General features: G+C 40.9%; 3 protein-coding genes across 4 annotated transcripts; 1 reads left to right on the forward strand and 2 right to left on the reverse strand.

Moving 5' to 3' along the window:
• Positions 1-504: 504 nt before the first annotated feature.
• Positions 505-3,673, reverse strand: LOC110614727 (NADH dehydrogenase [ubiquinone] 1 beta subcomplex subunit 2). The gene is made up of 4 exons (XM_043956408.1): positions 3,474-3,673; positions 2,739-2,784; positions 2,608-2,658; positions 505-784 (listed from the first exon to the last, which is right to left on the reverse strand). Exons 1-3 carry the CDS (start codon positions 3,575-3,577, stop codon positions 2,608-2,610), a joined length of 201 nt encoding a protein of 66 aa, XP_043812343.1. The 5' UTR covers positions 3,578-3,673; the 3' UTR covers positions 505-784.
• A 2,226-nt stretch (positions 3,674-5,899) lies between these two features.
• LOC110614684 (probable CoA ligase CCL5) lies at positions 5,900-8,828 on the forward strand. 2 transcript variants are annotated; one of them, XM_021756302.2, is made up of 5 exons: positions 5,900-7,337; positions 7,699-7,844; positions 7,968-8,035; positions 8,223-8,325; positions 8,433-8,828. In XM_021756302.2, the coding sequence occupies exons 1-5, from the start codon at positions 6,110-6,112 to the stop codon at positions 8,544-8,546; spliced, it is 1,659 nt and encodes a 552-aa protein (XP_021611994.1). In that variant the 5' UTR covers positions 5,900-6,109; the 3' UTR covers positions 8,547-8,828. The 2 variants fall into 2 exon arrangements, with proteins under 2 accessions (XP_021611994.1, XP_021611995.1); XM_021756303.2 differs by having other exon boundaries at positions 5,900-7,301.
• A 157-nt stretch (positions 8,829-8,985) lies between these two features.
• LOC110614685 (auxin-responsive protein SAUR36) lies at positions 8,986-10,069 on the reverse strand. Its single transcript, XM_021756304.2, has 2 exons — positions 9,437-10,069; positions 8,986-9,183 (listed from the first exon to the last, which is right to left on the reverse strand). Exons 1-2 carry the CDS (start codon positions 9,726-9,728, stop codon positions 9,146-9,148), a joined length of 330 nt encoding a protein of 109 aa, XP_021611996.1. The 5' UTR covers positions 9,729-10,069; the 3' UTR covers positions 8,986-9,145.
• Positions 10,070-25,961: the final 15,892 nt, after the last annotated feature.

A 25,961-nucleotide genomic window follows, 5' to 3' on the forward strand; every position in this document is an offset into this window, starting at 1 on the left:
ATATATTCAATCCATATTTATCATTTTATCTTATCTCTTCAAGTAAAATAATTTAAATCTTATGAACAATCTATCAAATATGACATTCTAAAAAAATATCATGTGTTTGTACTATACAAATTAATTTCCTAATCATTTTTCGTTGAGATCTAAATTTTTTTATTATCTCCATCCCAAAAATTAATTGATTATTTAGTTTAAAAAATTAATAATAATTTATTAAAAAATACTCTATCTTTTCCCACATATTAATATTAAATAATTTAAAAACTAATAATAATATATATGAAAAAGAAAGAGCCTTCCGGTAAATATTTTTTTTCTTATAATTGCCTTTGTTTTTTCAGTCAATAGCAAAACCCTTTACTAATATTTATAATCATAGCAAAACCCTTTTTAACAGATGAAATCAATTTGCATTTTCTTGCGACTCTGTTATTTCACAGTATGATTAAGGCCAATTGAATTATTCCAGAAATGTACGAGATGATGGAATTGGCCAAATACAGAACAAAAGAATAATTTGTACAACTTGAGCACGATAATGATTTTTCACACAAAATCACAAGTTCAAGAGCGTAGACAAGTACGCAGCCGAAGTCAAATCCATGCTGTGAATCTAACACATTCAAATGGAGTTGGGTTAATCTTATTACACTCATGACAATGTCTTGCGACACGCTCTTTATTGAATAAAAGAAACTAATTTGTCCAGATAACATTCAGTACCTATGACAACCAGCAAGAACACTTGTACTTTAATTTTTAGCTCTTCAATGAGTGTCTGCAATCATAAAAATAATGCTGAATCAATACTCTGAACTAGTGATTCTAGATCATCAATGCACAAACTCATAGCAAGAAATGCCACACACCAATAACAAGGCCATAAAAAAACATAACTGCTGGGTGCCAGCCAAAAAGCTAAACCACAGACCCAGACCGTCTAGTGCAAGTCCAACTAGTTCATCTTCATTGATTTCTCACTCTCATTCCTTCCCTTTTTTTTCCCCATTTCAATTGGCCAGACATAAAAACTAAATAGCACAGTGGCCATCCACCAAAGCTGTATGAAGTAACTAAGGCATGACAACTCCGCCAGCTGAATTTGAAAGGATAGACTGACAGTCGACTACCAAAAGAAGAGGAAAAGGGGGAAAAATATTTTGAAGGGATGACTAATTTCCATACCATTAAGCCCTCAGCATCATAAATAGCTTAAGCTTGAACAGAGTAAGACATCAGCACACTAACAAAAGTTTAAAAAAGTCTCCTGTAATAAAAAACATAGAAAACCTCGTACTCGACATCTGAAAGCAAATTTAAAGAGTCTTAAAAAACCTTTCTCAACTTCCAAAGTAGAGCATTTTCCTTCAATACCGAATATTAGTTTCAGAAATAAGAAAATGACCTTCTACACTGCTAATGAAACAATTACAATTCTCTTCTCCTCATAAAAAATATTTTAGGCCTCAAACAACTTACAAATTACCTATCATCATAATTGATATGTATGACCTAAAAGCTGAAATATATATTAAACACAAATGTACTTGGAAAGACTCAACTAGTTCATCCAACCTCATTTTTCAACCTGCACCAACTCACATCTATATTTAAAATAACAATAATAATAAGGGATAATTGCAAAAAAAAAAAAAAAAGGCCTATACTTCTAACTTTTTAAAAATTGCACCTAACTATTAAAACTTCCGTTAACCCACTAATAGAAATGTCACATCATTGCATGTCGTTGCCACATCATCACAATATGATACAAAATAATTGCAAAACAGATCTTATACTTTACAATTCTTTGCAATTCTACCATATACTTTAAAATGAGCCAATTAAATCCTGTACTTTTAAAATTTTCATCAATTACACTGAATCGTTAAAACAAAAACCCACTAATTTCCTATTATGTCATTAATGAAAACACCACATAATCATACCACATACTATAAAATTGGTTAAAAGCTGAAATTTATCCTCAAATTATATAGCAGGGTTAAAATACTAAATTTTATTTTTCAGTTTAAATTTACACCTAAGCTATTATTAAAAGGTCAAATAAGACCATATTATTTGACCTTTTAATAATAGTTTATGAGCAAAGTTGAACTGAAAAATGAAATTTTAACATTTTTTACCCATTATGAATTTTAGGCGCAAATTTGACTCTTTTACCCTATAAAATTACTAATCACATTTTTACCAATTTTAAAATTATTTCATAAACGTAAACATATAACTATAAACATCTCACATTATATTGTAATGACATGGCATCTCTATTAGTGGATTAATGACTATTTTGACGATCCGGTATAATTGATATAAATTTAAAAAGTATAGTTTTTAATTGATTATTTTTAAAGTATAGGATAAAATTGCAAAAAATTGTAAGGTATAAAATTTTTGACAACTATATTATCTTATATTATGATGGTGTCGCGGCAACATGGCGATGATATGGACTTAAAGTACAAGATAGAATTGCAAAAAATTGTTAAGTATAGGATTTTTTTGGCAATTATCCCTAAAAATAAAGGTAACTCTAGTAGTGCATTATGTAATATATACAATAGCAGCAGGAAAAAGTACCTAGTGTCCATGGCCATGGTCATCATGACCTTCCCAAGGATGTCTCCAGCCCTATAAGATTGAGCACTAATGTGAATTTTGGCATAGAAAGCAAATCAATTATTATACTCAACTACAGAATTAACCCTCACCAATACTACAGGACCATCTTGCTTAGCTCGGTATAGGACCCAAAACCTATGAAAAAAATTAAGACAAACTTCATTAACACAAAATGTTAGGTAAGCAAGATTGAGAACAGAGTGTACATTTATGAGGATAAAGTTATGTACCTAAAGGCCATTTGAAAATTATTTTCAATTTTAACAAATTCATTAAGCACCAGACACCTTCTGGGTAAGTACTTGAATTTTTAATTCTTTTCATGGATTTTATAGAGTTATAAACACTGGGCTAATTGATTTTTGCCCGGCTAAAAGACAATGAAAAACTTTAAAAAGCTATCTTCAATGTAAACCATAGTTAACCCATATGAATAGGTGAAAATCTAAACATGAAGCTCATCTCTGCCAAACAATTTCAAGGACAAAACCTTCCAATCTCTACATTTTCTTCTATTGATAAGGAAAAAGCGCGCACATTTCCAAACAGCAACAACTAGAAGATTAACCCTGGCACAGCCACAAAGTACTATAGTGGTGTTAATTAATTTTATGCATTGCTGGATGTTTAAAAGGTGATTCTCATCTTTGAACACCTGACGCGAAAGTTTAGTGATTAAGATAATTAATTTAACAGAATAGTTGACACTAAACTCAACGAAGTAAAACAAGCAGATCAGGAAGTAATACATAGCACTGAAATTATAGATAAAGCATATTGAAGAACAATTAGGGTTGGAAAGAGATGATGGGGTAAGAACTCACCACATGACGGCACACAAGCCCTTTCCGGTAACCGTATGCCATCGCTTTGGCTGATGCAAAGTCACGCCCTTGTAAGTGTAGCTCTCTCCATGTCCTCCTGCCATCTATCTCCCTGCGTGAAGCCCCAATTCTGAATTGATCAATCGGCTTATGAGGTAACCGTAAGCCCTCAATTGACGGACATAATTCGCTGCACCTGATCGGGCTATCGATAGTTATTAACAATTTCAAGCCTGGCCCAGTTTGACCAGGCCTCTGGCAGTAACATCCAAACTTGGCCCAAAGCAAATGTAGAATCAAACCCGCTCACTCGCTCAGTTCAATTTTGAATCAGACCTGGAACGAATATGTCAAAATTAAGTTGATCAAAATCAAATTTAAACTGAATCAAAACTGATTGATCTTGTTTCCATCTAAAACTTAAAAAATGTATATATATCAAGAAGAAAGTCCATCAAATCATAATTCAACAAGATAATCTAAAATTGAAATCCTAGTTTCCAACCGATTTTACTCCTACTGAGAATAAGGTATGTCCTAAGCTTATCATTTGTAGGATTGCAAAAACATCCTTTTTTAAGAGGGACAAACGCTCTTCCTTTGTTTTTATTTCTTTTTGGGTACAAAGCCCTTCTCCTGCCGAAACTGTTGATTTCCCCTACTCGGGCCTCCCTTTATCTATTTACTATGGATTACCACTTTATAGTTAGGATGAGAGTATATAGCTTTTGGTTTGGTTGGTTTGCAGTTTGTATTATTAGAGAAGGTTCTTTTAGCTGCATAAGTTAATTTATTTTAAAAAAATTATTATTTAATTTCTGTAACATTTAAAAACTCACTAATTAATCTTTCAATTTTAAAAAATATATTAAAACATTTTTGATTATTTAGTTCCTATAATTAAAAAAAAACTTAATACATAATCACTTAAAATTTTTATAAGTTTTAATTAATATTCTTTTAAATATTTAAAATTTTTTGTAATATTTAAAATTTAAAATTAATGAAAGACTAATAGATATTTTAAAAGGTAAAATATATTTTAATATATTTTTTAAATTAAAATATTAACTGACATGTTTATGAATACCATAAAAATTAAATAATAGTTTTCTCCTTTATATTCATTGTTGTCCAGCGGTGTTGCAAGTATGGACTTAACACGTCTTTTCTGTAGCGTATTCTTGGCAAAAGATGGAGGATGATGGTCTAAGGGCGCGATGGTTGCAAGAACACACCTCCTCACTTCTTGTTGGCGTCGCTCAATTTGTGGAGACTCCCCTTGATGATCTGTTGGCGACTAATAAGGTGGAGCTCGAGTATTCTCTCCTCTACAGCGGCAAGTTGTAACCTCTTTTACCCTATACTTTTGGTATTGCATTTTGAAAATGTTTATCAAAGAGTTGTTTCTTTCACTTATGGATTATTGCAATTAGCATCTTCTTCTCTGGTTTTAATACATTCGGGTATGGTTGTAGGACCCAACCTCCATCGTTGATTCAGCTTCTTAATGACTGAAAGTTCTAGCGGCAATGCAATGATAGGAGCAAAGCTGATGAAGTTGCTAATCAAGTCTTTGAGTCGAGGTGAATCGAGTTTCTATGATTCTAATTTTCTCAGTGGAATGGTTTATTGCTCTAGAGATTATTAGTTTTAATTTAATTTAATTTAGATCTTAAATCTTATGTTTATAATGAGTTTGGACCTTTATTTTTATAATTAATTTGGGACATATTTTTATTTTTATGACAGGCATCCATTATTTTTTTTTTAAAAAAAAACCAATTCTAATCAATTTGTCCACTGTTACTTACAAATATCATCCTATTACAAAACAAGTAATATTTTCAACATTCAAATTTATTATAAATTTGATTAATATTTTTTATTTTAAATCCATTTATTAACTCCAAATGCTATCATCAAACCTATTTCATTTTATAAATTTTAAGTTCTATGTAACACATGGATATAATTTATAATTCCCTAATTATTTTACCTGACACTACTCATATTTCTTCACATAGTATTTTATTGAAATTATATTAAGAAATACAAGTCCGTCCAATCGATAACTAGTAGATTATTAAAATAATAATAAATTATATACTATAACATGTGGGTTTTAATTTAAAATAATTTTTTAATTTTTGAATAGTTGAATATCTAAAATAATTTATAGTTTTATATACACTTGTTCAAGGAAGAATTTTTCTATTTTATTGAAGTTATCATAACCATGTGTTTCCACGTGTGCTCATTTGGACCTGGAAACAATATAAACTCTGTTAATAATGAGATATAATATAATAATTAAAATTAACAATATTTGAGTCTGACTCATCATTTCTGACCAAAAATGAAATCCGACTCATTATAATTCCCATTGTGGATATTAGAGGCAAAAGAAAATCGCGTTTGAGACCCCAAAAAAAAACAAAAAAAGGGCAGATCACATCAACACGATTTTCATTCAAGCCTATCTAACGGCTAACGTGTCTCATAACAAATCTGACAGGTGAAACCAAAGCATACTCCAAGTCTAACGGGTGTCCACTGGCGGAGACATTATAAGACGGAAGGATCAAATACAAGGAAGCAGGCAGGCACGGCGTACCGGCTACAGAAGGAAGATAATGCCATTGACGCAGAATAACGGCTTTCAGATCGACCCCAGAAGCGGCTTTTGCAGATGTAATTCTATTTTCTACAGTAAACGCAAGCCTTATCATCTCCCACCCAATTACTGCATTGATGTCACCACCTTTATTTCGTCCCAGGCTCACCATGGCAAGACAGCCTTCATCGACGCCAGCACTGGCCACCATTTCAGCTTCGTCGACCTCTGGAAAGCCGTCGATTCCGTCGCCACCTCTCTATTTGAGATGGGAGTCCGCAAGGGCAACGTCATCCTTCTTCTTTCCCCAAACTCCATCTTCTTCCCTGTTGTTTGCCTTTCTGTTATGTCCCTTGGCGCCGTAATTACCACTACCAACCCTCTCAACACTCCCCGTGAAATCGCCACGCAAATCGCCGACTCCAAACCCTTATTCGCTTTCACTACCTCCCAACTAGTCCCCAAACTCGTCAACTCGAACCGAAATCTTCCCATCATCCTCATAGACGACCATGATTCAGCCAAAGCCCAAGCCAATATCTTAACAACTTTAAGCGAGATGATGAGGAAGGAGCCTAGTAGGAGTCGAGTCAGGGAGCGAGTCAACATGGACGACACAGCAACTCTTCTTTACTCATCAGGTACAACCGGAGCAAGCAAGGGCGTGGTTTCCTCTCATCGCAACCTAATAGCGATGGTGCAAACAATCGTTGGACGCTTCAACGAAGACAGAGAACATAAATATATTTGCACCGTCCCAATGTTTCACATCTACGGTTTAGCAATGTTCGCGACGGGATTACTCGCGCCAGGATCAACAATCATTGTGCTCCCCAAGTTCGAGATTCACGAGATGCTATCGGCGATCGAGAGGTACCGTGCCACGGATCTCCCTCTGGTGCCACCTATTCTAGTAGCACTTGTCAACGGCGCCGATGAGATGAAGTCCAAGTACGATTTGAGTTCGCTACAAAGTGTCGTGTCAGGAGGTGCTCCTCTGAGCAAAGAGGTGATAGAGGGGTTCGTAGAGAAATATCAGAAGGTGAGAATTCTTCAGGGTTACGGATTAACTGAGTCGACGGGTGTGGGTGCGTCAACGGATACCCTAGAGGAAAGTAGGAGATATGGTACGGCAGGGCTGCTGACATCGAGCATGGAGGCAAAAATCGTGGACCCGGAAAGCGGAGAAGCTCTGCCGATGAACCAGACAGGTGAGCTTTGGCTTAGAGGTCCCACTATCATGAAAGGTAAGGGTACACATGCAAAAGCTGTTTAACGTTTCTCGATTATATTTCATGAGCGAAAATAAACATAATTGGCATCTTTTTCGTGTATGGTGGAAATAAAATGACTGTTTATGTGGGATCGGAATGCAATAAATAAAATATAAGAAAATGTATGTGGATTTCGCTGTCTGTTTAGGAAACTGTCAAATGTGGATTTCGCTCTGTTTAGGAAACTGTCATATCACACTGTCATAAAAGATGTAGGTGAGCATCAATCAGAGAAGACCGTTAAATTATCAAAATAGTCTAGTAAGCGAAAGGAATGACCACCTCATGGTCAAATAAGACCACCCGTCATTAATACTATCACATAATTTTGCAGGTTATTTTTTTAATGCTGAGGCTACATCAACGGCTCTTGATTCTGAGGGATGGTTAAGAACAGGGGATTTGTGCTACGTAGATGATGACGGCTTTATTTTTGTTATTGATCGACTGAAGGAATTGATCAAATACAAGGGATATCAGGTTAACAAAGCATTTGATTTCTCACTTGTTTCAATGTTGCCTTCTATTGTGGAATCACTTTGTTATAGTCATGTACAAAATTCTTTGCTGATTCAATTGGAATCTGTGATTTAATGGACTTAGGTTCCTCCTGCGGAACTAGAGGCCTTGTTGCTTACTCATTCCGAAATTTCTGATGCTGCTGTAATACCGTAAGCTTTCTTTCACTATATATGGGGACTTGGAAATTTATTCTATGATTTGAAAAATGCGTCCTTTTTCTGCAAATATAATCACATTTGTCCTGCGATTACTGGATTTAATCCCTGCAGAATCTTGTGCTCAGACACGCAAGTTTTCCTTCATAAACAAATAAGCCTCTTTGTGATCTTATTTCAGGTTTCCTGACAAGGAAGCTGGACAGTTCCCCATGGCTTATGTTGTAAGAAAGGCCAGAAGTAGTTTATCTGAGAGTGCTGTCATGGATTTCGTGGCAAGACAGGTGTGTCTGAAGTATACCAAATATTAAAATGACTTGGTACAGTTTTATTCTGTCATGCTTGCACTGTTTACTGATTAAATAATACTAATAAACTGCTATGATTGTAGGTAGCCCCTTACAAGAGAATACAAAGAGTTGCATTTATTGGAGCCATACCCAGGAATCCATCGGGCAAGATTCTCAGGAAGGATCTAATAAAGCTTGCAACCTCTAAACTATGAATGTTTTGGGTTCTGGAATAACAAATGTATTTAAAAAATGACTACGAATCAATAAGCGTGAGTCCAGTGATCAGCGTTACTGGAAGAGGTAGCCACGACATTATTACCGTGAAATGGGCACGATTGAATACCCGATTAAAAGAAAAAAGAAAAAAGAAAAAGACTGCTAGAATGTCAATCACCATTTTTGAGCTATAGTGCAGCTTCTTAGCCTTGTTTATCAGCATATTTTGTCATCCTGTTTAAAGCTAATTTCATTGGAAATGGAATTCTTGTTTGGGATATGTTCTCTTAGTTCCAGAGACCAGAAGCAGGCTACTTGATAATGGATTGTATATATTTACTGTTGCGAAGGCAGCAACTTTATTACTATTTACTAACCTGGGTAATGATTTTAATCTAAATAATGGGATTTTTCTTTTTTATACTAGTCTTGGTCTCAGTTAAACACCAGAACTTTCAATAAAAAACCAACAAACTTACAATAAATCCAAAGGTATTGCAACGGTACCATAATCATCTGTGCAGTTCAGATAAACTGCTTTTTGATCCATAATTGGAGCGCAGGTAAGATGATCTTACACTCGGATACTGAACATTCACTCTTCACATGACTTCAGCCTTTTCTGCAACCTGTCTTCTATGAGAAATTGAGATGTTAATAAAAGATCTCAAAACTTTTCGGACAATCACAAGCAAAAAAGAGAAAAAAGATGGGAGAAAGAACACCCTACAGAAGGACAAAAACTTTAATTCCCATAACTACATATGTACAAAACTGCAGCCTAATACTCAACTAAGCATTCTGGTCTACAAAACTATGGATCCACGAGCAGCTTGGCAATGAGAAGGAAGAACAGGAAAAAAAGAAGATATTGAAATTCCCTCACAAGTATTCATGGAGATAAGAGCACTTTCCACTTCCACAGAAGGATTCTTCCTCAGTACAGCAAAAATATATTCCATAAATTCTTCCTCGCAAGGAACTTGCAACGGTCCATGAGTCGTGGTTCCAAATTCCTCCTCAGCCATTTCCAGTAAAACTCTGAAGATGGGGTGATTCAAATAGCATATAGGCACAACGAACCTCTTGCCTTCTTTGGTGTAGACAACAAAATGACCTTTCTTTCTCTTAGTCCATTTCCGCACGATGTCGCTTAGCACCTTAGAAGAACTCTTCATGTGCTAAAAGAAACCAGGACCTTTTTCCTGTAGACTTCTGGGTTCTTGCATTGGAATTTATGTTGTGGTTGTTTATGATTTTTATAGGCAGTTGGTGAGTTGAAGGAAAGCATTTGGATTGGAGGAAGCTTTATAAAAAGCTAAGGTGAGGTGAGAAGCTCGCAGATGAGTAATGTATGGAGAGAATGGGTTTCTTGTGACACTTGATAATGTGGGGTGACCTTTTCATGACAGTAAAAGATGGGGAAACAATGCGTATTAAATATCGAAAGAGAAGAGACATGTTTTGTCTGGGAACTCAAATGTGGATGGAGGATTGTAAAGGAGATGATGGTGGTGATGAGTGATGAATGGATAGAAGATCAATGAACGTGGTTGCATCAGATCTCTTAGCTCCTATCGATGACGACGTGATGTGATAAAGATCTTTTCTTTGGACGGTGAAGGGGATCAGCCGATCTGGACATACTTCTAAGCCTAATTTTTTGTTTTGTATAGTCACAGGCATTATATTAATTTTCATTCATGTTTACTTCATTTATAAAAATTTTAACTTAAATTTTTTTAAGTTGCCTTCCAAATTATGCGGCGAGCACTCATAACAGTAATGGAATTGAGTCTGATAGAGATTTATAAAATTTAAATTCATTTATTAAAAAATTTTATAAATTTAAGATCGAGTTAACTTTAATATTTAGAGCGAGTTTGACTCAAAAATCAAATATTATAATTAAATTTTATTCGAACTCAACTCGTAACTTATCTAAATTAATAACAATTCTAAACTAACAACAATTCGTTCGCGTTTAAAAATTTAATTAAAAAATTCGTTAATAAAATCTAATTAATTTAAATTTTTAAAACAATAAAATTTTAAATTAAAAAATTAAAAAAACTTTAATAAAATTAAATATAATTTAATTAAAGTATGTTATAACTAAATTTTTAATTTAAAATATAATAAAAAGTAAAACCTTTCATCTCTATAAATTTTCAATAACCTACAATACTTTATATTTATAATAAAATAATGTGTAGCAATTTAATAAAAGTGGATTTATAATCTGATAATTAATAAAATGTGGTTTTTCTAAAGTTTTAGGTTCTATTTCCATCAACCATAATTAATTATTTTATTATTTAGATTTTAATATTTAAATTTTTTATTTTTTTTGAATTGGTTTATTTTTTATTATTTAAATTTTAATATTTAAATATTTATTTATTTATTTATAATATCAAATATTATTTATTATTAAATACTAATTATAAAATTTTTAATTAATTTTATAAAATATATTTAATATAAGATCAACGATATAATATTAAATTTAATAATTATTTATTTACTATTTTAAAAAATATAATTATTTATTTAAATATTTATAATACATAAAAAATTAATTAAAGTATATATAATGAATACATAATTCTATATATAAATAGTCTATACAAGATAGAGTTTTTTTTTAAAACGGTGATAGAGTTTTTTTTTTAAATTACATAATTTTAATTAAATATGTATAATTTTATTATTAGTATCTGATGATCTGAGATCCAATAGAATAGGGTTTTACAAGGGTTTTGTATTACTGAATAAGGTTTAAACTTTCTGAGGAGGGGACTCCTCTTTTATACATTGTCTTGCTTGCTGGTGACGTGTAAAGGTCTCTCCAGGATTGGGCCACGCGTCTCTGCCATGCGGATTCGGAGGTACTAGGGTATCAGCCGCCTGCTCCATGCGTAATGGCTTCTGATTCTCCTCGTGCGTACGTTCGAGCGGATCTGCCAGGCTGTCTGGTGAATATTTTTCTGGATCCTGGGCTGGGCCGAGAGTTGGGCCGGACGCTAAGCCTGAGTGGAAAGGGCCTGCTTCGTGTGGGCCGGGCCGGCTTGAGTAAAGAAGATGGGTCGAGCCCGGTCTTGAGGGTCGGATGAGCCAGACTTGTTATGTATGTAACGACCCGGAAACCGGACCGCTACCGGCGCTAGGATCCAGGTCGGCTTAAGGCCGCCGGAACCCGTAGCAAGCCAAACATACATCCTGTGAACCTGTTCAATCCCATACATGAACCAAAACATACATAAAAATTTAAACTTTTCTTTCATTTACACATTTCTTTACCCAGCCTAGCCTGTGCATGCATAAACATAACATAAACCCCTCATTGGAGTCCTCAACAAATACTCCAATGGGGTACATAACATATAGCAGGCTTGGGTTACATAAACATCATAAAACATTTATCTCATGTATTTAAGGGATTACAACAGACTCTAGTCAAGCACACTATAAAACTTACATTACATTACATAACATACTTTTACATTACAACTAATCCATGTCCACTTCTATGCTATTACAGAGACTTCTCTTACTCTTGCTGACTCCTCTATCTACTCTGCACCTGCAAGACTGGGGTTAGGGGAGAGGGGTGAGCTAAAAAGCCCAGTGAGCAAAAAGTAAAAACATGATATTAATTCCTCCATTTTTAGGTATTTTATTCTCCATTTTATTATTAACATTTGCTTTAATTCCACACTTTTTAGGTATATTATTATTCATTTTATTAATATCATTAAATAACAAAACTTTTACTTTACATGCTTTCATGAAATGCAACACATCACATTTAATCACATAAAGGATGGTATTGTCACCATTAGTCCTCAACATCTCCAAATTCCAGGGGCGTAGAATGGGCCTCACTGGACTTTCTCTTACATAACATAACATAACATTCCAAGTGCCAGGGGCGTAGAATGGGCCTCACTGGACTTTCTCTTACATAGTACCAGGGGCGTAGAATGGGCCTCGCTGGTCGTCCATAACATATCATCATAACATAACATCAGAGGACTATGGATCATCCAACAACCATCCACATCAACATCAAATTATGCAATGCAACATATTCGTGAATTTCTAATGCAAACATCCTGAAACATCGCATGGCATTTATGATGCATGAGTATGCTATCAGATTCATTCATTTGTTCATTTATTCATTACTTAAAAACTTAGGGAATAATCCCACTCACCTGGTGACCGAAGCTTTATCAATGGACTCTGAAAGACTATCTCACAACCGGGGGTCTCGGGTCCTCGGGTCCGAACCTACACAGGTGGACTCAAATGAGGCACCAAACAACAAGAACATAACTCTAAACATACCCCCCAAAAACCTCCTAAAAACACCTCAAAACATCCCTAGAAAACATGCAAGAAAAGGCTGGGAAGGGCACTTTCGGCGGCACCTTCGGCGGCCGAAAGTCCCTCCAGAGCCGAAAGTCAGGCAGGTTCGGCGGCACCTTCGGCGGCCGAAACTCCCAGACAGAGACGAAACTCATGCATGTTCGGCGGCACCTTCGGCGGCCGAAAGTCTCGGACAGAGCCGAAACTCCAACTTTCGGGGGCAGGCTTCGGCAGCCTAAAGCTGCCTCCCAAGCTGGTTCGGCGGCCGAAAGTACCTTCGGCTGCCGAACCTGGTTTCTGCCAAAGGGCAGAAACTTGGCTCCTCTTGCATCCAAGTTTCCCAAACTTCCTAATCATGCATAAAACTCTTCTACAACACTCATACACAAGCATGCAAGCTCCTAGGGGCCTCCAACAAGCTTAAACCCCAACTACAACACACAAGCAAGCCACATTGCACATAAACACACATTAAAACCATGGATTTTTCATAAAAACCCATCAAGCCTACTCATGCATTTCTACCCCAAAACCTTGCATAAAACTTACTTAAAACACATATAAAACTAGAGATCGGCTCTTACCTCTTGAAGATCGAGAGAGAAACGATCCTAGCTCGAAGGTGGGGAGATTCGAGTTCTTGAACCTCAAAACTCCAAAACTTGCTTAAACTTTAAAACTCTTCAAAAACAAGATGTAACTTGTTAAGATCTAAAGGATTTGAGGGAAAACACTTAAAATGACCATAGGAGGGCTAAAGCTTACCGTCGGCCGAAATGGGAGAGAAAACCTCGCCTGTTTCGGTCACGGGGTCTCTTATAGGGCTGGTTCTGCCACCTTTCGGCGGCCTAACGTGCCCCCACATCTCATGCATGTTCGGCGGCCGAACATGAGGTTCGGCGGCCGAACCTTGAGTCTTTCAAGCAAGGCTTTCGGAGGCTTAAAGCGCTCCCAAAACCCCACCATGTTCGGCGGCCGAACCTAACTTTCGGCGGCCGAACCTGGCAAAGCCTCCTTTGGTCTTTTTCATTCAAAACTCAATTTCCTTTTTGCTTAAAAACATAAAATACATTAAAAACATTTTATAAAACATGGTTTTACCCTTCTAGAGGTTTCCGACATCCGAGATTCCACCGGACGGTAGGAATTCCGATACCGGAGTCTAGCCGGGTATTACATTCTTCCCCCCTTAAGAACATTCGTCCCCGAATGTTCACCAAACAACACATAACATGGCAAACATATAACATACATACTAAGCACATCAACACATAGGGATCTAACCTTAAAAGAGCTGAGGGTACTGCTGGAGCATAGACTCCCGTGTCTCCCAAGTGCATTCTTCCAAGTTGTGGTGGTTCCACAGGACTTTCACCATCAGGATTTCCTTGTTTCTTAACTTTCTGATCTGCGTGTCTATGATCCGTACTGGCTGTTCAACATAGGTGAGATCCTCTTGGACCTCCACATCAGGCTCACTAAGAACCTTGCTCGGATCTGACACAAACTTCCTCAACATCGAAATATGGAAAACCGGATGGATTCTTGCCATTGAAGCAGGTAAATCTAGCTTGTACGACACATTCCCAATCTTTTGCAAGATTTCAAAGGGTCCGATGTATCGTGGGGCTAGTTTACCTTTCTTCCCGAAGCGAACCACTCCCTTCATTGGAGACACCTTAAGCAATACCAGATCCCCCTCCTGAAACTCTAACTGCCTTCTGCGGATGTCTGCATAACTCCTCTGTCTGCTTGCAGCAGTCTTGATTCTTTCTCTGATTATGGGTACCACCCTGCTGGTAATCTCTACTAGCTCAGGCCCTGCCAAGGCCTTCTCTCCAACTTCCTCCCAGCAAACAGGTGATCTGCACTTCCTTCCGTACAAAGCTTCATATGGAGCCATCCCGATGCTAGCATGATGGCTGTTATTGTAGGCAAACTCCACCAAAGGTAGATGCTGCCTCCAAGAACCGCCAAAGTCCAGCACACACATTCTGAGCATATCCTCGATAGTCTGGATGGTTCTTTCTGACTGTCCATCAGTCTGGGGGTGGAAGGCAGTACTGAAATCCAACCTAGTACCCATGGCATTCTGCAGACTCCACCAAAACCTGGAGGTGAACTGGGGCCCTCTATCTGACACTATCGAAACGGGAACCCCATGCAGCCTGACGATCTCGTCCACATACACCTGCGCCAACTTGTCCACAGAATAGCCACTCCTGACAGGAATGAAGTGAGCAGATTTGGTGAGTCTGTCCACAATCATCCATATGGAGTCCACTCTGTTGGACGCCGCCGGTAACCCTACTACGAAGTCCATAGCTATATTTTCCCATTTCCATTCTGGAATAGGTAGCAGGTTAAGCATTCCAGCTGGCTTCTGATGTTCCAGCTTCACCCTCTGACACACTTCGCAGGCTGACACGAACTGTGCCACTTCTTTCTTCATTGCTGGCCACCAATAAACTTTCTTCAAATCTTGATACATCTTGGTGGCTCCGGGGTGAATGCTGTATCTTGCATTATGAGCCTCTCTCATAATGTCTCCTTTTAGCCCTATGTCGTCTGGTACACATAATCGACTCCCATAGCGGAGAATCCCCTTACTGTCGAATCTGAACTCACTATCATTGCCTGACTGAACAGTCCTGGCAATCTTCACTAACTCGGGGTCCTCATGTTGTTTCTGAGCAACTTGCTCAAGGAACACGGGTGTCACTTTCATCTGAGCCAACAAGGCACCTGTACCCGACAACTCTAACTGCAGCCCTTCTTCGATGAGCTTGTAGAACTCCTTTACTACTGGTCTTCGTTCTGCCGTGATGTGGGATAGACTGCCGAGTGATTTCCGGCTTAAGGCATCAGCTACTACATTAGCCTTACCCGGATGATACTAGATTTTGCAATCATAGTCACTGAGCAGTTCTACCCATCTTCTCTGTCTCAAATTCAAATCTCTTTGACTCAGGATGTGCTGCAGGCTCTTATGATCTGTAAAGATCTCACATTTTACCCCATAGAGGTAGTGCCTCCACATCTTGAGTGCAAAGATTACTGCTGCCATCTCAAGGTCATGTGTGGGGTAATTCAACTCATGCTTCTTCAGCTGCCTAGAAGCATAAGCAATCACCCTCTCATTCTGCATCAGTACACAACCCAGTCCCACACGGGATGCATCACAAAAGACTGTAAAGTCCTCATCACTAGATGGCAGAGCTAAAACTGGTGCTGAAGTCAACCTCTTCTTAAGCTCTTCAAAACTCTCTTCGCACTGGTCGGTCCACAGAAATTTCTGATTCTTCCTGGTTAACCTGGTCAGAGGAGCTGCTATCTTTGAGAAGTCCTGAACGAACCTCCTGTAGTAACCAGCCAAACCCAAGAAACTTCTAATCTCTGTCACTGAAGTGGGTCTAGGCCAGTTAGCCACAGTTTCTGTCTTCTTGGGGTCCACCTCAATACCATTCTCTGACACTACATGCCCCAAGAACGAAATGCTCCTCAGCCAGAACTCACATTTAGAGAACTTGGCATACAAGCCATGTTCCCTCAAAGTCTGCAAGACCAACCGCAGATGATGGGCATGCTCTTCTGCATTCCTGGAATACACTAAGATATCATCTATGAAGACAATAACGAAGTGATCCAGGTATTGGCTAAATACTCTGTTCATGAGATCCATGAATGCTGCAGGGGCGTTTGTTAACCCGAACGGCATCACTAGGAACTCATAGTGCCCATATCTGGTTCTGAAAGCTGTCTTTGGCACGTCTTCATCTCTGATCCTCAGCTGATGATACCCAGATCTCAGATCTATTTTGGAGAAACAACCTGCTCCTGATAGCTGGTCGAATAGATCATCGATCCTAGGCAACGGGTACTTGTTCTTGGTAGTGACTTTGTTCAACTGTCTGTAGTCGATACAAAGTCTAAGGGATCCATCCTTCTTTTTCACGAACAACACTGGAGCACCCCAAGGTGAGGTACTCGGTCGGATGAAACCCTTGTCTACCAGCTCTTGCAACTGTTCTTTAAGCTCTTTCAGCTCTGCTGGCGCCATCCTGTAGGGAGGGATAGAGATCGGTCTGGTTCCTGGCATCAATTCTATCTCGAACTCTATCTCCCTCGGAGGCGGTAAACCTGGCAGTTCGTCTGGGAAGACATCTAAGAACTCTCTAACCACAGGCACTGAGGCGGGCTCTCTGACATCTCTGTCTAGCTCTCTCACATGAGCTAGATAACCCCGACAACCCCTCCTGAGTAGCCTACGAGCCTGTAGGGCTGATATCAAACCTCTAGGTGTACTCCCCCTGTCTCCTCTAAAGACAACCTCTGACCCATCCTGACATCTGAACTTAACTACCTTGTCTCTGCAATCCAAGGTAGCACCATGGGTAGATAGCCAATCCATCCCTAGAATGACGTCAAAATCTGTCAAGTCTAGAACCACAAGGTCGGCGGATAGGCATCTTCCCTCTATGAAAACTGGACTGTACTGGCAGACTGACTCTGCCACTGACGGGTCACACTTGGGTCCACTGACCCATAGGGGACACTCTAACCCAGAGACCATCAAACCCAACCTCTCGACCGCTCTCGGAGAAACAAAAGAATGGGATGCACCCGGGTCCATTAAGGCATAAGCATCTGAACAACCAATGATGATATTACCTGACACCACGGTGTTGGATGCGTTTGCCTCCTGCTGTGTCATAGTGAAGATCCGTGCTGGAGCTGACGGACCTTCCCCTCTGTAAGCTGATGAAGAAGAGGCTGACCCTCTCCCTCGGCCTCTGCCACTGGCCTGTGTCGCGGCTGAAGCTGCTGGCTGTGCCACACTACCTGAAGTAGTCTGCTGGGGCCGCGCCATAGGAACTGCTCTAGGACACTCCATGGACATGTGTCCCTCCTGCCCACACCTGTAGCAGGCTGTTGTCCCAAAACGGCATACCCCTCTGTGTAGCTTACCACACCTTGCACACACTGCATTATCAGCACCAGAGCTTGAGCCACTTCCTAATCCCAGACCTGATTTGATCTTGCTCCAGAACTTATTCTTCTTTGGTTTCTTAGTGGTACTGCCCCACTTCTTACTAGCTGAACTCAAGGATGAAGGGTCAATCCTTCCCCCACCTGGGGTCTTGGAACCAGACGGCTGTGTCACTGACTGTTTAACTGTCCCCTCGATGATTGCACTAGCCTCCATTCTCCTGGCCATGTCTACAATGGCATGGAAACTTTCTCTATCAGCTGACTGAACCAAGGAGGAATACCTGGAATGGAGCCTCATGATATACCTCCTTGACTTCTTCGGATCTGTGTCCAGATGTTGCCCAGCAAACGGCAACAACTCTAAGAATCTATCGGTGTACTCATCGACACCCATTTCGTCTGTCTGCTTCAGCTGTTCAAACTCAATCATCTTCAGCTCCCTGGAACTGTCAGGGAACGCCCATCCTGCGAACTCATTCGCAAACTCCTCCCATGAAAGATTGTCCACCCTCGGTTTCACATAGCCCTTGAACCACTCACGGGCCTTTTTGCATTTCAGGGTGAAACCAGCCATCTGAATGGCTCTGCTGTCATCAGCACCTATCTCATCTGTAATTGTTTTGACCTTCTCCAGGTACACAAACGGATCATCACCGGTATCAAACTGGGGAGCACCCAACTTCATATAGTCGGTCATCTTGGCCTTGCTCCCTCCAGATGAGGTAGGTTGAGGTCTTTGGGTTTCTGGAACTGTGGGTTCTGCTGGTGGTGGTGGTGCGACATCCCCTGGGATAGGGTTTGCTGTGCCTGGATGGAAGGATGGAGGTGGGTAAATAGGGTACTGTGGATACTGTGGGTAGAAAGGTGGATATGGCATGTGAGAAGGGTAAGGATTAAAACTGGGGTAATCCGATGTACTTCCCATCGAATACCCGGGGTATGGTGAAAAAGGTGGGTACTGGGGTGGTGGAACGAACCCCGAGGCCTGAGTGCCTCCCTGTGACTCACCCATGCCCTCTTCTGGCATGTTTACACCAAGGTTACCATCCCTCCTCTGATCCACATCCATCTCTACTTCTTCATCAACTGACATTCTTTCTTGAACTGTACCCCTTACTGATCTGCTTCTACCTAGATCCAAAGACCTTCTAGGGTCCCTCACTGCTCTGTCCCTGTTGGACCTGCTTGACATTGCCCTTGGCAATGCTGGAGGACGGGCGCTCGTGCCCTCATCCTCCGGTGGTACTCTAGTCAATCTAGCTGATCGACGAGTTCCTCGCATTCTGTTTACTGAAAAACAGCACAGATAACAAAACATTAGCATCAAATGGTTCATGTGGAAACACATGAACCCACATCATATACATATCACAGAACAAGGCATATCATACTTTCATGCAAGACAGGACTCTACATCCTATCCTAGTGGACATGATTTCCTATTGTGCTTGACCTTTCTATAACATCTATGAGCCCGACACTCTAGGTCCGACCATATGAACCTAGGGCTCTGATACCATTCTGTAACGACCCGGAAACCGGACCGCTACCGGCGCTAGGATCCAGGTCGGCTTAAGGCCGCCGGAACCCGTAGCAAGCCAAACATACATCCTGTGAACCTGTTCAATCCCATACATGAACCAAAACATACATAAAAATTTAAACTTTTCTTTCATTTACACATTTCTTTACCCAGCCTAGCCTGTGCATGCATAAACATAACATAAACCCCTCATTGGAGTCCTCAACAAATACTCCAATGGGGTACATAACATATAGCAGGCTTGGGTTACATAAACATCATAAAACATTTATCTCATGTATTTAAGGGATTACAACAGACTCTAGTCAAGCACACTATAAAACTTACATTACATTACATAACATACTTTTACATTACAACTAATCCATGTCCACTTCTATGCTATTACAGAGACTTCTCTTACTCTTGCTGACTCCTCTATCTACTCTGCACCTGCAAGACTGGGGTTAGGGGAGAGGGGTGAGCTAAAAAGCCCAGTGAGCAAAAAGTAAAAACATGATATTAATTCCTCCATTTTTAGGTATTTTATTCTCCATTTTATTATTAACATTTGCTTTAATTCCACACTTTTTAGGTATATTATTATTCATTTTATTAATATCATTAAATAACAAAACTTTTACTTTACATGCTTTCATGAAATGCAACACATCACATTTAATCACATAAAGGATGGTATTGTCACCATTAGTCCTCAACATCTCCAAATTCCAGGGGCGTAGAATGGGCCTCACTGGACTTTCTCTTACATAACATAACATAACATTCCAAGTGCCAGGGGCGTAGAATGGGCCTCACTGGACTTTCTCTTACATAGTACCAGGGGCGTAGAATGGGCCTCGCTGGTCGTCCATAACATATCATCATAACATAACATCAGAGGACTATGGATCATCCAACAACCATCCACATCAACATCAAATTATGCAATGCAACATATTCGTGAATTTCTAATGCAAACATCCTGAAACATCGCATGGCATTTATGATGCATGAGTATGCTATCAGATTCATTCATTTGTTCATTTATTCATTACTTAAAAACTTAGGGAATAATCCCACTCACCTGGTGACCGAAGCTTTATCAATGGACTCTGAAAGACTATCTCACAACCGGGGGTCTCGGGTCCTCGGGTCCGAACCTACACAGGTGGACTCAAATGAGGCACCAAACAACAAGAACATAACTCTAAACATACCCCCCAAAAACCTCCTAAAAACACCTCAAAACATCCCTAGAAAACATGCAAGAAAAGGCTGGGAAGGGCACTTTCGGCGGCACCTTCGGCGGCCGAAAGTCCCTCCAGAGCCGAAAGTCAGGCAGGTTCGGCGGCACCTTCGGCGGCCGAAACTCCCAGACAGAGACGAAACTCATGCATGTTCGGCGGCACCTTCGGCGGCCGAAAGTCTCGGACAGAGCCGAAACTCCAACTTTCGGGGGCAGGCTTCGGCAGCCTAAAGCTGCCTCCCAAGCTGGTTCGGCGGCCGAAAGTACCTTCGGCTGCCGAACCTGGTTTCTGCCAAAGGGCAGAAACTTGGCTCCTCTTGCATCCAAGTTTCCCAAACTTCCTAATCATGCATAAAACTCTTCTACAACACTCATACACAAGCATGCAAGCTCCTAGGGGCCTCCAACAAGCTTAAACCCCAACTACAACACACAAGCAAGCCACATTGCACATAAACACACATTAAAACCATGGATTTTTCATAAAAACCCATCAAGCCTACTCATGCATTTCTACCCCAAAACCTTGCATAAAACTTACTTAAAACACATATAAAACTAGAGATCGGCTCTTACCTCTTGAAGATCGAGAGAGAAACGATCCTAGCTCGAAGGTGGGGAGATTCGAGTTCTTGAACCTCAAAGCTCCAAAACTTGCTTAAACTTTAAAACTCTTCAAAAACAAGATGTAACTTGTTAAGATCTAAAGGATTTGAGGGAAAACACTTAAAATGACCATAGGAGGGCTAAAGCTTACCGTCGGCCGAAATGGGAGAGAAAACCTCGCCTGTTTCGGTCACGGGGTCTCTTATAGGGCTGGTTCTGCCACCTTTCGGCGGCCTAACGTGCCCCCACATCTCATGCATGTTCGGCGGCCGAACATGAGGTTCGGCGGCCGAACCTTGAGTCTTTCAAGCAAGGCTTTCGGAGGCCTAAAGCGCTCCCAAAACCCCACCATGTTCGGCGGCCGAACCTAACTTTCGGCGGCCGAACCTGGCAAAGCCTCCTTTGGTCTTTTTCATTCAAAACTCAATTTCCTTTTTGCTTAAAAACATAAAATACATTAAAAACATTTTATAAAACATGGTTTTACCCTTCTAGAGGTTTCCGACATCCGAGATTCCACCGGACGGTAGGAATTCCGATACCGGAGTCTAGCCGGGTATTACAATGTATATCAGGTGTGTGGGCCTCTACGTCATGAGCCTTGGGCTGTGGTCAAGCCCCTGGCCCGGGGTGAAGGAATCCAGCGGTCATCAATTGCCCCTTCACCTTCTCGACAGTTATTGCTCCAACTGCCGAGGGGGTGAATACCAAGAACTATTATGATCGCGTCTGTTCGGGTTCAGGTGCCTTAATAACATCCTTTCATCTTTCAGTCGTTGCGCAGTTTCTGAATTCTATCTGCTCTTTTCTCCTTCTGTCTTTTTTCTATTCTTCTTGTCCTCTGCCGCCTTTGCTTTTTTTGTCATCATTATCTGGACATCTCCTTTCTTTCCTTTCCCGTGAATATCTTTTAAGAATCTGACATCACTGGCTTAGAGTCTAGTGTAGCTCTGCCCCGTGCTAAGTCCTCAGGCTCCGAGTATATATCAGCGCCAGCTTTTCTTCATTCTTGAGCCTTCTGTTGAAATGAGAAATTCTTGTTTTATCTGTGGCAGGTCTATTCGACGCCTTCTTCAAACATATTGCCTTGTGCCCCAGAGGTTTGCTTTGATTTTGCTCTTATCATCTTAAGGGAGAACTGTTTCTGACTTGTCTCTGTTTTGAAACTTTTTGCAGTTCTTGAAATAAAAATGGGTCAGTTTAAAATTCTTGAAAATTTGATGTTACCTCTAAGGCGTCTGGATGGTGCATTGAAGATCCTTCTGGTATGGCAGTCGAAGGGTGGGACCATTCGGCAAGCTGCTGAAACTGCTTTACCCAGGTCGTCTGGCCGGCCTCCTCCTCTGCTTGTTGTCCGGGCTCCAAAGAAGTTCTGGGCTATTGAGGGGTTCGCTCTAACTTCACCTTTTTCCGCAGAGAAAAAGGGAATTTCCTCGATGCCCCTGTTGTCCTCTTTTGATATAAATGGGAGTGGCGCCGGCGCTCAGCTTGTTGTTCCTTTTGGTGTGAAGTACCAGTATTATTATTCCCTTTGGTGTGAAGTATCAGTATTACGTGGGACTGAGATCTGCTGCACTCAGTCAAGTCTCCAACGACTTCTCTGAGTGTATGCTTCGTGATCTCTTCGGCACCGTAACTAGGGAGCCCATGTTTCCAGGGTACATTCGAACAAGCTCAGATATTATATCCTGTTCGGATGTACCGTGAATCACATTAGGGTGCCGACCTTGGTCTTTTCTGCCAAACTCACATTCCGAGCTGTGAGAATTCCTCCGGGCTGAAGACCAGAGTAGTAGGATAGGTGACAACGATATAATCGTAGATGATGATGTATGTGGTTATGTAAATCCTTTAAGGATAGTCTTTCATCCCGTAGTGTAGGCCTTTGTAACGTGCTGTAATGTACTTTTCTTTTAATGAAGTTCTTGTTCTGCTCTCATACTCAAGCTGTTCTTCCTTTATCATGTGTGAAATACTTTAGATTGCTCGCCTTATAATTTTAACCAACTGAGCTCTGTCCTGCTTTTTTCCGAGCTGATCTAACCATATCTGCGAGCTCTGATGAGTTGAACTCCGGATCCACTTAGCCAACTGGGCTTTCAAGTTTCCGAACTGGACTGTCTGACCGACCTGTGAGCTCGGTCTTTACTTCGATGAATTGTCTGATGAGTTGAACTCCGGATCCACTTAGCCAACTGGGCTTTCAAGTTTCCGAACTGGACTGTCTGAACGACCTGTGAGCTCGGTCTTTACTTCGATGAATTGAGCTTTGAGTCTCCTTCATCCGGCCGGGCTCTCAGGTCATGTTGTCCGAGCTGGACTAACCGACCCGAGAGTTCTGTCTTTGCTTAGTGAAATGAGCTCTGAGTTTCCTTTAGCTGGCCGAGCTCTCAAGTCATGCTGTCCGAGCTGGACTAATCCGACCTCTGAGCTCGGCTTCTGATGAGTTGAACTCTAAGCTCTCAGCTCAGTATGGATCCGAGGTACCCTTGTCGTCTCTTTCCGATCTCGTAACCCTTGTTTTAACAACAAGTCAAATCTTATATATATTCTACGTGATGAGTAGGTCTAACCTTTATCATGCTTTCATCTGCTTGCATCTTTGAGTTTTTCCTTCTATTTTCTTGATACTTACCACGGATGTGGTGAAGTGATGAATCTTGTGGGTTAAGTTGTCTTGGCTGGAAATCAGGTCCGAACAAGTTGGGCTTGCCTGGGCTTTTAAGTGATGGGCTATCATTGTGGACCTGGCCCTTGATAGATGTAGACAAGCCCAGCGATCATCCTTTTGCCCCTTTACCTTCTCTCCGGTTATTACTTAGCCGTTGAGAGGGTAAACTTCGAGAGCAATTAATGATCGCGCCGCTCCAAGACAAAACTGTTCAGATCAACGTTCCGTCTCATCATTGCCTTTCATTTCGAATTCTTTCTGTCTTCCGAAGAAATTAGCTCTCTTTTGCTCTCTGTCTTCCTGCAACTCCTTGTACGGTTTTTCATCCCATCGTGTTCTCAGGTACGCTTCCTTGTTCTCCCATGGCAAGTTCAAAGCTTCCTGATGTTTTTGACCTTGAGTCGCATATTACACCTTCCAACATAACTGATCACATTTCCCGGAGGCTTTTAGATACTCCGTTGTATCTTATTCGAGCACCTCTTCCAAATGAGAGGATAGTTCTTCCTTACCCTCCCCCTCCTGGTTTGGTGGATCCCCAAGAGGTTCGTAGCATAGTATTTTTCCTGAAGCAGAGAGAATTTGGTCTACCGTTTCCTTTTACCCCTTTCTTTGTTGAGGTCTTTGAATACTTTGGGGTAACTCCTCGAATGTTATCCCCAAATTCCATTTTATTCGTGTCCTGTTTCGAGTCTATCTGTCTGGGTTGGGGTTTCGCACCTACGGCCTGTCTGTTTGTCACTTTTTTCCGCCTGGTTAGGGCGAAGCAAAACTTCTATTACTTTTCCCCCCGTAATGGGCTATCTCTTCTTACGGGCTACAAGGATTCTATAAAGGGATGGGTAGAGAATTTCCTTGTGGCGGAGCTGAAACTAGGGTCCTGCCGATCGTGGGATGTGGACCTAAGGTGGGGGGAGATCTTTCCGGGCTGTAACGATCTGCCCGAATTGAGTCTTATTGAGCAGGTCGGGCTGCTTCGACTGACTTCCGTTGAGAGGAAGTATGATGTCGAGAAGTGTATGTTTGCGTCCAACCTTAGGGATATCCGGGACACGGGTATAGTGCTTTGTCCGGCTATTCTGTTTCTTCTTTGCTCATAATATCAGGAAGTATGCTGACTCTTTATAACTTCTTGTTTCTTGCAGCTTCTGAGGTTAGAATGGATGGCATCAAATTCCCCAAGAATCTTGACCTGTCTCGGGAGAACATGCATGCAATTTTTGACGCCTTTGGGGATGGGCGTTCTGTAACTGAGATTGCTGCAGAGCTGGCTCAGGCCGCTTCCTCCAAGAAGGTCAGCCGACCTCCCATCAAAGCTTCTTCTCGAACTTCCAAGCCGAGCTCTCGCAGCACCAAATCAGCTCGACCATCTAGCCGTGGTGGGTCGAGCTCAACCTCGACGCCTGCTGAAGGGTCTAGATCCGTTCCAGCCTCCTCAGAGGTCGTGAGGGAAACTTCCCTAGCCATTGTGGAGCAGACCCAAGCTACTGAACAAGTGGGGCAGGGTGCTGCCCATTCTACTGAGGGGGTGTCAGGGGGAAAATCTAAGTCCCCTGTTGAAGACAAGGAGACCTCTGGGACAGGGATGGAGATCATCCTCCTAGAGGATCAAAGCCCAGAGGTTTCTGGTGAAGGTGCCCCTGCCCCTGTGAGGACTGAGCCTGAGGGGTCTGAAGTCGTCCCATCAAAGATCGGGGACAAGCGTCCGACCCCTTCTGGAACGTCTGCCCCGTCTCCTGCTTGGAAGAGACCTAGGACTGCTGTAAGGCCTTCTCCACCTCTTCCTCCCATTGGGAAAGAGAAGGGTGTTTCTGCTGTTCCCTCGTCGTCCCCTACTGGCGACGTTCTGAACCCGTCAGGCATTACCTCTGAGTCTCCGGCCAGTGCTGTTGCCGCACTTCTCTGGGAGCGGATGTTTGGCAGAACAACAGAGGCTTCGGATCCTCGTCTTCTGGCCCTGACTGGTCACTTGGCCAGTTCTACCAAGGAGCAGGTGT

This window comes from Manihot esculenta, chromosome 5, assembly GCF_001659605.2.
Source record: "Manihot esculenta cultivar AM560-2 chromosome 5, M.esculenta_v8, whole genome shotgun sequence".
NCBI lineage: Eukaryota > Viridiplantae > Streptophyta > Magnoliopsida > Malpighiales > Euphorbiaceae > Manihot > Manihot esculenta.

Bases quoted from the DNA above. Each gene is read 5' to 3' on its own strand.
- LOC110614727 (XM_043956408.1), bottom strand. From the start codon at position 3,577: ATGGCAGGAGGACATGGAGAGAGCTACACTTACAAGGGCGTGACTTTG. The intron at 2,785-3,473 runs GTGAGTTCTTAC...TTTTTTTCATAG, and splicing joins GGCTTGTGTGCCGTCATGTG to GTTTTGGGTCCTATACCGAG. The intron at 2,659-2,738 runs GTGAGGGTTAAT...TCAATCTTATAG, and splicing joins AAGATGGTCCTGTAGTATTG to GGCTGGAGACATCCTTGGGA.
- LOC110614684 (XM_021756302.2), top strand. From the start codon at position 6,110: ATGCCATTGACGCAGAATAACGGCTTTCAGATCGACCCCAGAAGCGGC. The intron at 7,338-7,698 runs GTAAGGGTACAC...ATAATTTTGCAG, and splicing joins AGGTCCCACTATCATGAAAG to GTTATTTTTTTAATGCTGAG. The intron at 7,845-7,967 runs GTTAACAAAGCA...TAATGGACTTAG, and splicing joins TCAAATACAAGGGATATCAG to GTTCCTCCTGCGGAACTAGA.
- LOC110614685 (XM_021756304.2), bottom strand. From the start codon at position 9,728: ATGAAGAGTTCTTCTAAGGTGCTAAGCGACATCGTGCGGAAATGGACT. The intron at 9,184-9,436 runs GTGAGGGAATTT...TTCTCATAGAAG, and splicing joins TCTTATCTCCATGAATACTT to ACAGGTTGCAGAAAAGGCTG.